At 52.6% G+C, this 12,144-nt stretch overlaps 1 protein-coding gene and 2 long non-coding RNA genes across 6 annotated transcripts in view; 1 reads left to right on the forward strand and 2 right to left on the reverse strand.

The window, feature by feature from the left end:
- The window catches only part of LOC118371113 (collagen alpha-1(XVI) chain-like), a 129,314-nt gene extending 118,103 nt beyond the window's left edge, over positions 1–11,211 (forward strand). The window contains exons 47-57 of one of the 3 annotated variants that reach the window (XM_052472492.1): positions 921–965; positions 8,061–8,114; positions 8,199–8,252; positions 8,348–8,401; positions 8,612–8,656; positions 9,213–9,266; positions 9,389–9,424; positions 9,563–9,625; positions 10,698–10,769; positions 10,882–10,935; positions 11,063–11,211. In XM_052472492.1, coding sequence (XP_052328452.1) covers positions 921–965; positions 8,061–8,114; positions 8,199–8,252; positions 8,348–8,401; positions 8,612–8,656; positions 9,213–9,266; positions 9,389–9,424; positions 9,563–9,625; positions 10,698–10,769; positions 10,882–10,935; positions 11,063–11,185 — 654 coding nt within the window. In that variant the 3' untranslated portion in view covers positions 11,186–11,211. The remainder of the gene's footprint in view (positions 1–920; positions 966–8,060; positions 8,115–8,198; positions 8,253–8,347; positions 8,402–8,611; positions 8,657–9,212; positions 9,267–9,388; positions 9,425–9,562; positions 9,626–10,697; positions 10,770–10,881; positions 10,936–11,062) is intronic. The other 2 variants (XM_052472491.1, XM_052472494.1) reach the window with 2 other exon arrangements.
- Positions 2,464–7,123, reverse strand: LOC127909928 (uncharacterized). Of its 2 annotated transcripts, none has more exons than XR_008072970.1 (3): positions 6,966–7,123; positions 4,710–4,771; positions 2,464–3,535 (listed from the first exon to the last, which is right to left on the reverse strand). It is a non-coding gene; the product is annotated as an uncharacterized LOC127909928 (long non-coding RNA). The 2 variants fall into 2 exon arrangements; XR_008072969.1 differs by lacking the exon at positions 4,710–4,771 and adding an exon at positions 4,833–4,894.
- LOC127909929 (uncharacterized) lies at positions 5,150–6,285 on the reverse strand. Its single transcript, XR_008072971.1, has 3 exons — positions 6,130–6,285; positions 5,976–6,068; positions 5,150–5,667 (listed from the first exon to the last, which is right to left on the reverse strand). It is a non-coding gene; the product is annotated as an uncharacterized LOC127909929 (long non-coding RNA).
- Positions 11,212–12,144: the final 933 nt, after the last annotated feature.

Consider the following 12,144-nt stretch of genomic DNA (forward strand, 5'->3'; position numbering starts at 1 on the left):
TCACCTATCCCACTGTGTTAGATCAGCGCTTACTTCCTGGAAGGCTGCGTTTCTAGTGTTGGGCCATGGCCATAGTGTTTACGTGGCCTGTGTTTCTTATAAAGCTTCATCAGTGAAGAATCATGCAGAGTAAAGCAACTTCATGTTGATTCTTGAAATGTGAGGTCATAGACCACTCTAGTGGTAGATCTTAGAACTACATAGGTATTGAATTAAGTTAGGTTACTTCCCAAATATCCACCCTTCTCTCAAAGTTTGCACTTCCCAACGTGGATTTACCAATTGTGGAAACTCCCTCCAGCCAATGATTACACCAATCCAATGCTTTTAAATCAATAACAGGAAGTGTGCACACTTTTGGAGAATGGAGGAGAGTAGAGATAGATGTGTTGCGCAACTATGGGGCTAAACAGACAGTTGGCTTAGATTGTTGACAACGTGTAATCTATAGTTAGTCTCAAAATATTTATTGAAAACATACATAGATTTGCACAAATTTGAACTTGTCTCTCAAATACATTGTTAGAGTTGATGGTTAGTTACCTAGTGAATTTGAGCCATATTAGCATAGACGTGACATCAGTCAAAACACCTCAAAACAAGACATGGTATCAATAACAAGATACAAGGAGCTGAAAGGAGCCACTTACGATTCCCCTCATGGCAGCTTCTTGTCATTGTAGCTAGCTATCTGACCGTTCAGAATCACAACACCACACGGCCTCATCGATGCACGCTTATCATGTTGGTGAAGTTGTCAGCCAACTCGTCTATACAGCCAATTTCCACCATATCCATGAGTATCCCTTCAGCCAATTAGAGTAGTACCGTAACAGGCTTACGGGTCAGTGTTGCTGTTTACAATGCTGATCTTAGAAGAGTTGTTTTAGTTGTCCCTCTCATTGCCTGTTTCTCTACAGGGTCCTCCTGGTTTTCCTGGTCCTCAAGGCTCATCTGGACTTACTGTGAGTTTACTACATGTATATACTGTACTATACTATACTGTGTGTGTTTGTGTCTGTCTCTCCATATCTTTCTTCTGCTTTGAAACTGGAAGAGATGGAGAACTGTTCTGAAAAGGAATGAATCCAAAATTGAAAAAGTCAAATAAAAGTGTTTAGAACATCTTGGTGCCTGAAAAGATCTGTACATAAATGAAAGGTGAAAACAAAACACCAACATTTCAGGCCTCAGGCCATCGTCAGTGTAAATTGTCAGCACACACAGCTGTCTTCTATTTCAAGGATAATTGCATACTTTGAAACTCCATCAACACTGTGCGCGAGTGTTGAATCTCTTTAAATCAGCAGGGGGGGGGGGTGCTCATAGTGATGTGGCTCTGCCATCTCCATCTCTCCAGCTCTTTAATGAAAGTTATTTCAGATGAGGAAACCATTCTATTGTCTTACCAGTTGTTCAATTATTTCCCCTGTCTAAGTGATGGAGAGTGGTAGTGCCATGCAGAGAACACGCCAACCCCCCTTATATCATTCCATTGTTTTAGCGAATGGAAGTCAGTAATGGTTGAACGGCGCGAGCCCAGCATGGAATCCATTTTGAAACGCTAAGCAGCGTTAATTCCAGGTGTGTGTGTGTGTGTGTGTGTGTGTGTGTGTGTGTGTGTGTGTGTGTGTGTGTGTGTGTGTGTGTGTGTGTGTGTGTGTGTGTGTGTGTGTGTGTGTGTGTGTGTGTGTGTGTGTGTGTGTGTGTGTGTGTGTGTGTGTGTGTGTCCGCTTTGTACAATTTTCTCTGATTGAATAGTAGCAGCTGCGAAACATTTTTCATCGTAATGAAACTCAGCTAAATTGATAAGACATTGAACTGAATCTATAACAGGGATTTGAATAGCTTTACGCTGTCAGTAGCCTTGTATATTAGAGGGGAGAGAGAGAGAACAGATGTGGAGACAAAGAGGCGTAAGGAAGATAGAAATGGGGACAGAAAGTGAGAGAGAAGAAGGATAGCTAGAGAGAGAGAGCAATGCAGAGAGCCGTCGTCTGAAATACATTGACTGCATTATGAAAATCAATACAATCCATAATGAATGAGTCCTCTGGCTGGTTTGGGGAGAGGGTTGCTGACTCTGAGGGTATCAGTGTGGTTTGGTCATGGTCATGGTCATGGAACTACATCGCATGCATTGACTCCTCATAGAGAGAGCAGCAGGTCCCAGAACAGGAGATAAAGTCACATTCCACAAATGGAAAGAAGCCTTCGCTGCTGTCTCCCCCATGCTGTATTGACTGGTCTTGTCCTTGGATTGTGTGTGTGTGTGTGTTGTGTGTGTGTGTGTGTGTGTGTGCGTGCGTGCGTGCGTGCGTGCGTGCGTGCGTGCGTGCGTGCGTGCGTGCGTGTGTGTGTGTGTACGGGTGTAGGCCAGGGTATTGCTTTCTACCTCTGCAGTGTTTATAAGTATGAATATAGATTTAATTTAGTGTTCCACTTTTCCTCTCCCAGGGAGTATGGGGATATGTAACTACATTGCTGAGATGATGGAGATAGCTCTCATTCTAAACTTATAGTCCTCAAATCGCCTTTCTTTTATGATCTCTTCTGTTTCTTTTCTCATTTCTTCACTTCTGTCTTTGTTCCATCTCCTCATCTTTCCTTCCCTCTCCTCTCTCCCTCTCTAATCTTCTGTCCTCCCTCTCCTCTCTCCCTCTCTAATCTTCTGTCCTCCCTCTCCTCTCTCCCTCTCTAATCTTCTGTCCTCCCTCTCCTCTCTCCCTCTCTAATCTTCTGTCCTCCCTCTCCTCTCTCCCTCTCTAATCTTCTGTCCTCCCTCTCCTCTCTCCCTCTCTAATCTTCTGTCCTCCCTCTCCTCTCTCCCTCTCTAATCTTCTGTCCTCCCTCTTCACCTCTCACCTCTCGCTCATCTACTCACCTCTCCCTCACTCCGTCCCACCTCTCCTCACCTCTCCCTTGCTCCGTCCCTCCTCTCCCCACCTCTCCTTCGCTCCGTCCCTCCTCTCTTCACCTCTCCCTCACTCCGTCCCTCCTCTCCCCACCTCTCCCTCGCTCCGTCCCTCCTCTCTTCACCTCTCCCTCGCTCCGTCCCTCCTCTCTTCACCTCTCCCTCGCTCTGTCCCTCCTCTCTTCACACCTCCCTCACTCCGTCCCTCCTCTCTTCACCTCTCCCTCGCTCCGTCCCTCCTCTCTTCACCTCTCCCTCGCTCTGTCCCTCCTCTCTTCACCCCTCCCTCACTCCGTCCCTCCTCTCCTCACCTCTCCCTCGCTCCGTCCCTCCTCTCCTCACCTCTCCCTCGCTCCGTCCCTCCTCTCCCCACCTCTCCCTCGCTCCGTCCCTCCTCTTTTCACCTCTCCCTCGCTCCGTCCCTCCTCTCCTCACCTCTCCCTCGCTCCGTCCCTCCTCTTTTCACCTCTCCCTCGCTCCGTCCCTCCTCTCCTCACCTCTCCCTCGCTCCGTCCCTCCTCTTTTCACCTCTCCCTCGCTCCGTCCCTCCTCTCCTCACCTCTCCCTCGCTCCGTCCCTCCTCTTTTCACCTCTCCCTCGCTCCGTCCCTCCTCTCCTCACCTCTCCCTCGCTCCGTCCCTCCTCTCCTCACCTCTCCCTTGCTCCATCCCTCCTCTCCCCACCTCTCCCTTGCTCCATCCCTCCTCTCCTCACCTCTCCCTTGCTCCATCCCTCCTCTCCCCACCTCCCCTTGCTCCATCCCTCCTCTCCCCACCTCTCCCTCGCTCCGTCCCTCCTCTCCTCACCTCTCCCTTGCTCCGTCCCTCCTCTCCCTCACCTCTCCTTGCTCCGTCCCTCCTCTCCTCACCTCTCCCTTGCTCCATCCCTCCTCTCCCCACCTCTCCCTTGCTCCATCCCTCCTCTCCTCACCTCTCCCTTGCTCCGTCCCTCCTCTCCCCACCTCTCCCTTGCTCCATCCCTCCTCTCCTCACCTCTCCCTTGCTCCGTCCCTCCTCTCCCCACCTCTCCCTTGCTCCATCCCTCCTCTCCTCACCTCTCCCTTGCTCCATCCCCCCTCTCCCCACCTCCCCCTTGCTCCATCCCTCCTCTCCCCACCTCTCCCTCGCTCCGTCCCTCCTCTCCTCACCTCTCCCTTGCTCCATCCCTCCTCTCCTCACCTCTCCCTTGCTCCGTCCCTCCTCTCCTCACCTCTCCCTTGCTCCATCCCTCCTCTCCCCCACCTCTCCCTCGCTCCATCCCTCCTCTCCTCACCTCTCCCTTGCTCCATCCCTCCTCTCCTCACCTCTCCCTTGCTCCGTCCCTCCTCTCCTCACCTCTCCCTCGCTCCATCCCTCCTCTCCTCACCTCTCCCTCGCTCCGTCCCTCCTCTCCCCACCTCTCCCTTGCTCCATCCCTCCTCTCCCCACCTCTCCCTTGCTCCATCCCTCCTCTCCCCACCTCTCCTTGCTCCATCCCTCCTCTCCTCACCTCTCCCTTGCTCCGTCCCTCCTCTCCCCACCTCTCCCTTGCTCCGTCCCTTCTCTCTTCACCTCTCCCTCGCTCCGTCCCTCCTCTCTTCACCTCTCCCTCGCTCTGTCCCTCCTCTCTTCACCCCTCCCTCACTCCGTCCCTCCTCTCTTCACCTCTCTCTCGCTCCGTCCCTCCTCTCTTCACCTCTCCTCGCTCTGTCCCTCCTCTCTTCACCCCTCCCTCCTCCGTCCCTCCTCTCCTCACCTCTCCCTCGCTCCGTCCCTCCTCTCCTCACCTCTCCCTCCTCCGTCCCTCCTCTCCCCACCTCTCCCTCGCTCCGTCCCTCCTCTTTTCACCTCTCCCTCGCTCCGTCCCTCCTCTCCTCACCTCTCCCTCGCTCCGTCCCTCCTCTTTTCACCTCTCCTCGCTCCGTCCCTCCTCTCCTCACCTCTCCCTCGCTCCGTCCCTCCTCTTTTCACCTCTCCCTCGCTCCGTCCCTCCTCTCCTCACCTCTCCCTCGCTCCGTCCCTCCTCTCCTCACCTCTCCCTTGCTCCATCCCTCCTCTCCCCACCTCTCCTTGCTCCATCCCTCCTCTCCTCACCTCTCCTTGCTCCATCCCCCTCTCCCCACCTCCCCCTTGCTCCATCCCTCCTCTCCCCACCTCTCCCTCGCTCCGTCCCTCCTCTCCTCACCTCTCCCTGGCTCCGTCCCTCCTCTCCTCACCTCTCCTTGCTCCGTCCCTCCTCTCTCCTCACCTCTCCCTTGCTCCATCCCTCCTCTCCCCACCTCTCCCTTGCTCCATCCCTCCTCTCCTCACCTCTCCCTTGCTCCGTCCCTCCTCTCCCCACCTCTCCCTTGCTCCATCCCTCCTCTCCTCACCTCTCCCTTGCTCCGTCCCTCCTCTCCCCACCTCTCCCTTGCTCCATCCCTCCTCTCCCCACCTCTCCCTCGCTCCGTCCCTCCTCTCCTCACCTCTCCCTTGCTCCATCCCTCCTCTCCTCACCTCTCCCTTGCTCCGTCCCTCCTCTCCCCACCTCTCCCTTGCTCCATCCCTCCTCTCCTCACCTCTCCCTTGCTCCGTCCATCCTCTCCCCACCTCTCCCTTGCTCCGTCCCTCCTCTCCTCACCTCTCCCTTGCTCCGTCCCTCCTCTCCTCACCTCTCCCTTGCTCCGTCCCTCCTCTCCTCACCTCTCCCTTGCTCCGTCCCTCCTCTCCTCACCTCTCCCTTGCTCCGTCCCTCCTCTCCTCACCTCTCCCTTGCTCCGTCCCTCCTCTCCTCACCTCTCCTTGCTCCGTCCCTCCTCTCCTCACCTCTCCCTTGCTCCATCCCTCCTCTCCTCACCTCTCCCTTGCTCCGTCCCTCCTCTCCTCACCTCTCCTTGCTCCATCCCTCCTCTCCCCACCTCTCCCTCGCTCCATCCCTCCTCTCCTCACCTCTCCCTTGCTCCATCCCTCCTCTCCTCACCTCTCCCTTGCTCCGTCCCTCCTCTCCTCACCTCTCCCCTCGCTCCATCCCTCCTCTCCTCACCTCCCCCTTGCTCCATCCCTCCTCTCCCCACTTCTCCTCGCTCCGTCCCTCCTCTCCTCACCTCTCCCTTGCTCCGTCCCTCCTCTCCTCACCTCTCCCTTGCTCCGTCCCTCCTCTCCTCACCTCTCCCTTGCTCCATCCCTCCTCTCCCCACCTCTCCCTTGCTCCATCCCTCCTCTCCTCACCTCTCCTTGCTCCGTCCCTCCTCTCCCCACCTCTCCCTTGCTCCATCCCTCCTCTCCTCACCTCTCCCTTGCTCCGTCCCTCCTCTCCCCACCTCTCCCTTGCTCCATCCCTCCTCTCCTCACCTCTCCCTTGCTCCATCCCTCCTCTCCCCACCTCCCCCTTGCTCCATCCCTCCTCTCCCCACCTCTCCCTTGCTCCGTCCCTCCTCTCCTCACCTCTCCTTGCTCCATCCCTCCTCTCCTCACCTCTCCCTTGCTCCGTCCCTCCTCTCCCTCACCTCTCCCTTGCTCCATCCCTCCTCTCCCCACCTCTCCCTCGCTCCATCCCTCCTCTCCTCACCTCTCCTTGCTCCATCCCTCCTCTCCTCACCTCTCCCTTGCTCCGTCCCTCCTCTTTTCACCTCTCCCTCGCTCCATCCCTCCTCTCCTCACCTCTCCCTCGCTCCGTCCCTCCTCTCCCCACCTCTCCCTTGCTCCATCCCTCCTCTCCCCACCTCTCCCTTGCTCCATCCCTCCTCTCCCCACCTCTCCCTTGCTCCATCCCTCCTCTCCTCACCTCTCCCTTGCTCCGTCCCTCCTCTCCCCACCTCTCCCTTGCTCCGTCCCTTCTCTCTTCACCTCTCCCTCGCTCCGTCCCTCCTCTCTTCACCTCTCCCTCGCTCTGTCCCTCCTCTCTTCACCCCTCCCTCACTCCGTCCCTCCTCTCTTCACCTCTCTCTCGCTCCGTCCCTCCTCTCTTCACCTCTCCCTCGCTCTGTCCCTCCTCTCTTCACCCCTCCCTCACTCCGTCCCTCCTCTCCTCACCTCTCCCTCGCTCCGTCCCTCCTCTCCTCACCTCTCCCTCACTCCGTCCCTCCTCTCCCCACCTCTCCCTCGCTCCGTCCCTCCTCTTTTCACCTCTCCCTCGCTCCGTCCCTCCTCTCCTCACCTCTCCCTCGCTCCGTCCCTCCTCTTTTCACCTCTCCCTCGCTCCGTCCCTCCTCTCCTCACCTCTCCCTCGCTCCGTCCCTCCTCTTTTCACCTCTCCCTCTCCGTCCCTCCTCTCCTCACCTCTCCTCGCTCCGTCCCTCCTCCTCCTCACCTCTCCCTTGCTCCATCCCTCCTCTCCCCACCTCTCCCTTGCTCCATCCCTCCTCTCCCTCACCTCTCCCTTGCTCCATCCCCCTCTCCCCACCTCCCCCTTGCTCCATCCCTCCTCTCCCCACCTCTCCCTTGCTCCGTCCCTCCTCTCCTCACCTCTCCTGGCTCCGTCCCTCCTCTCCTCACCTCTCCCTTGCTCCATCCCTCCTCTCCTCACCTCTCCCTTGCTCCATCCCTCCTCTCCCCACCTCTCCCTTGCTCCATCCCTCCTCTCCCTCCCTCCCTTGCTCCGTCCCTCCTCCCCCACCTCTCCCTTGCTCCATCCCTCCTCTCCTCCACCTCTCCTTGCTCCATCCCTCCTCTCCCCACCTCTCCCTTGCTCCATCCCTCCTCTCCCCACCTCTCCCTCGCTCCATCCCTCCTCTCTCCTCCTCTCCTTGCTCCATCCCTCCTCCCTCACCTCTCCCTTGCTCCGTCCCTCCTCCCCCACCTCTCCCTTGCTCCATCCCTCCTCTCCTCTCCCTTGCTCCTCCATCCTCTCCCCACCTCTCCCTTGCTCCGTCCCTCCTCTCCTCACCTCTCCCTTGCTCCGTCCCTCCTCTCCTCACCTCTCCCTTGCTCCGTCCCTCCTCTCCTCCTCCTCTCCCTTGCTCCGTCCCTCCTCTCCTCACCTCTCCCTTGCTCCGTCCCTCCTCTCCTCACCTCTCCCTTGCTCCGTCCCTCCTCTCCTCACCTCTCCCTTGCTCCGTCCCTCCTCTCCTCACCTCTCCCTTGCTCCGTCCCTCCTCTCCCCACCTTTCGCTCTCTCTCCTTCTCTCCTCACCTTTCTCTCTCTCTCATCACCTCTCTTCCTCTCTCCGTCCATCCTCTCTCCTCTCCAGGGTCAGCAGGGTGAGAGAGGAACAGCAGGACCACCAGGTGTGAAGGGTGAAACGGTGAGTCATGGCTACCCTCATCAATACATGTTAGGAAAAGTTTGATTAGATACATTATTTATACTTCTTTATGGTGTCTCTCAGGGCCCTCCAGGGACTAATGGATACCCAGGTTCTATGGGACCACCTGGGCTTCCTGTAAGATACATCAACTTCCTGTTTCATCACATTTATATGAATATTAATGATCATATTGAACATATTGATTGACTGACTGACTGGTTGATTGATAGGGCCTGAAGGGCGAGAGAGGGACACCAGGCGGTGCGGGAACGAAGGGAGAATCGGTAAACATGAACAAACACAGTTTTTAAACACTTTACATGTGATGTGGGTTTCACTTCATTTGGATAGTCTAAGAAACCTATGGTGTTTTAACAGATTATCTGTAGCAGTTGACATGTCACATAGTGAGTAGATAACTGTGTTTGTTGGGTTCTATTTTATTACTACAGTGAGTGTGAGATAGTGTCCTAACCCAGTCCTCTCTCCTATAGGGTCCACCAGGCAACCCAGGATACCAGGGAAAGGCTGGAGTAGCGGTCCGTAACCTCATCCCCTTTATCCCTCGCCCCTATAACTTATCATCCATAACCTCATCCCCTCAACCCCTTTATCCCTCACCCCTATAATTTATCTTCCATAACCTCATCCCCTTTATTCCTCGCCCCTATAACATATCATCTGTAACCTCATCCCCTTTATCCCTTGTCCCTACTTTATAAACCATCATCCATAATCTCATCCTCTTATCCCCTTTATTCATCATCCCTATAACCTATCATCCATAACCTCATCCCCACTTCTTAATCCCTCGTCCCTATAATTTATCATCCATAACCTCATCCCCTTTATCCCTCGCCTCTTATAACCTATCATCCATAACCTCATCCTCACATATTTATCCCTCGTCCCTATAAAGTATCATCCATAAACTCATCCCTCCCCCTCTTTATCCCCGCATCTTTATGTCTTATGCGTAACCTCATCCATATCCCTGATCTTCATGACTTCATGTCCTCTGGAGAATGTTCTGCTTTCAAGGTTTTGTTTCAAGTCTCTGTCCATGTTAAAATATTGCTGTCTGTTGGTCCAAAGGGACCCAAAGGAGAGGCTGGACTGGCAGGTTCCGATGGACCGAAGGGAGATCAGGTATAGTACAATGCAATATGCATTTAAAATATACGTTTCAAATGCTGTGTTCAAAAAACAGACTCTCAACATGCACACACACACACAAACACATACTGATGTGATCCCTCCACCCTTTTTAGGGCTCCCAAGGGCAACCAGGATTCCCAGGAACACCGGTGAGTAGAATCAAATATTTTTTATGACTCAGTTAGTTAAATATCTGTTGGCATGTGACCGTAGCAACTGGAGGAAGGTTGTGGTCAACTGTTGTGTGGTCAACTAACAATGATGATGACTGTATTCAAACTTTGTAGGGCCCCCCTGGTCCCCCTGGGAAACAAGGAAGAGAAGGACCACCTGGACCCAAGGCTGACAAGGTAGAGCAGCTTATCATACTACGTTTTGTTCTGTTTCCCATAACTGTTTCTACTTAATAGTGAGGATATTGGTAATGTGTATCTCTCTCTGTCTGTCTTTCTCTGTCTCTCTCTCTCTCTCTCTCTCTCTCTCTCTCTCTCTCTCTCTCTCTCTCTCTCTCTCTCTCTCTCTCTCTCTCTCTCTCTCTCTCTCTCTCTCTCTCTCTCTCTCTCTCTCTCTCTCTGTGTCTCTGTCTCTCTCTCTCTCTCTGTCTGTCTTTCTCTGTCTCTGTCTCTCTCTCTCTCTCTCTCTCTCTCTCTCTCTCTCTCTCTCTCATCTCTCTCTGCATCTCTGTCTCTGTCTCTTCCTCTCTCTCTCTCTCTCTCTCTCTCTCTCTCTCTCTCTCTCTCTCTCTCTCTCTCTCTCTCTCTCTCTGTTTCTCTGTCTCTCTCTGTCTCTTCCTCTCTTTCTCTCTGTCTCTTTCTGTCTCTCTCTCTGTCTCTCTCTCTCTCTCTCTCTCTCTCTCTCTCTCTCTCTCTCTCTCTCTCGCTCTCTGTGTCTCTGTCACTCTCTCTCTCTCTCTCTGTCTCTCTCTCTCTCTCTCTGTTTCTCTGTCTCTCTCTGTCTCTTCCTCTCTTTCTCTCTGTCTCTTTCTGTCTATTTCTGTCTATTTCTGTCTCTCTCTCTCTCTCTCTCTCTCTCTCTCTCTCTCTCTCTCTCTCTCTCTCTCTCTCTCTCTCTCTCTCTCTCTCTCTCTCTCTCTCTCTCTCTCTCTCTCTCTCTCTCTCTCTCTCTCTCTCTCTCTCTCTCTCTCTCTCTGTCTCTCTCTCTCTCTGTCTCTCTCTCTGTCTCTCTCTGTCTCTTTCTCTGTCTCTCTCTCTGTCTCTCTATCTCTCTCTCTCTGTCTCTCTCTGTCTCTCTCTCTCTCTCTGTCTCTGTCTCTGTCTCTCTCTCTCTGTCTCTCTCTCTCTCTCTCTCTCTCTGTCTCTCTCTCTCTGTCTCTCTCTCTGTCTCTCTCTCTCTGTCTCTCTCTCTCTCTCTCTGTCTCTCTCTCTCTCTCTCTCTGTCTCTCTCTCACTCTCTCTCTCTCAGGGTAATGATGGACCACAAGGTCCGCAGGGCTCGTCTGGACCTCCAGGTTCTTCTGGGTCTCCTGGCTTGCAGGTGAGTGTGTCTGTGTGCATTATCACAATATATATCGTGATTGTTTCCCCCCACGAACAATGAGTTTAAATAATTATTTTCCCTCTCTGCATGTGTGTGTGTGCCCCCAAAGGGACCTCCTGGATTTGAGGGATTGGACGGTAAAGATGGGAAACCAGGAATGAGGGTAAGAGGTAGTAGATTATTATTGTTAGTCGATGTAAGTAGTTAAGTAGGATGACTTGAATTGACCTCCCCTCTCTGTCTCACCTCCCCCTTCCTTTCTTTTCTCTCTGTCTCTCTCGCTCTCTCAGGGTGAGCCAGGGATTCCAGGGACGGTAGGACCCAGAGGAATCCCGGTGAGTGCCTTTTCACCTTTACATGACCCCTACATACAGTGGGGCAAAAAAGTATTTAGTCAGCCACCAATTGTGTAAGTTCTCCCACTTACAAAGATGAGAGAGGCCTGTAATTTTCATCATAGGTACACTTCAACTATGACAGACAAAATTAGGGGAAAAATCCAGAAAATCATATTGAAGGATTTTTTATGAATTTATTTGCAAATTATGGAAAAACAAAACTTGTGGAGGTCTACAATATTTTTTATGATGTCTTGACAGATGTATTTTGATTTCCCCATAATGTCAAGCAAAGAGGCACTGATTTCGAAGATATGCCTTGAAATAAATCCACAGGTACACCTCCAATTGACTCAAATTATGTCAATTAGCCTATCAGAAGCTTCTAAAGCCATGACATAATTTTCTGGAATTTTCCAAGCTGTATCTCTCTCGCTCAACTTAGTGTATTTAAACTTCTGACCCACTGGAATTGTGATACAGTGAATTATAAGTAGAATTATCTGTCTGTAAACAATTGTTGGAAAAATGACTTGTGTCATGCATACAGTAGATGTCCTAATTGACTTGCCAAAACTATAGTTTTTTTAACAAGACATTTGTGGAATAGTTGAAAAACGAGTTTTAATGACTCCAACCTAAGTGAATGTAAACTTCCGACTTCAACTATATGTCCTCAGTGACCTCTACCCCTTCTGACAAAGCAGGACCGTGTCTCATGTCATTAGACAGACATCACTGCTGTGACATCACACCACTTTCACGGTGTGCCCATACAAAGCAGGTTCCTTGTATCTGATCATCTTTGATATTAAAATGTATGTACTCACTACTGTAAGTCGCTCTGGATAAGAGCGTCAGCTAAACGACTCAAATGTAAATGTAGAAATCCATCAAACGTCACCCACTGATCTCACCCAAGATCTCACCAAACATACCAGTATACGTATGTATGTCCCTGGTCTTACTATATGTGCCAATCAGCTGCCCATGTTATTGTTTTCTGCTCTGCTTTCCACAATGGTCTCTGTTTG

Source organism: Oncorhynchus keta, chromosome 20 (genome assembly GCF_023373465.1).
Source record: "Oncorhynchus keta strain PuntledgeMale-10-30-2019 chromosome 20, Oket_V2, whole genome shotgun sequence".
Classification (NCBI taxonomy): domain Eukaryota; kingdom Metazoa; phylum Chordata; class Actinopteri; order Salmoniformes; family Salmonidae; genus Oncorhynchus; species Oncorhynchus keta.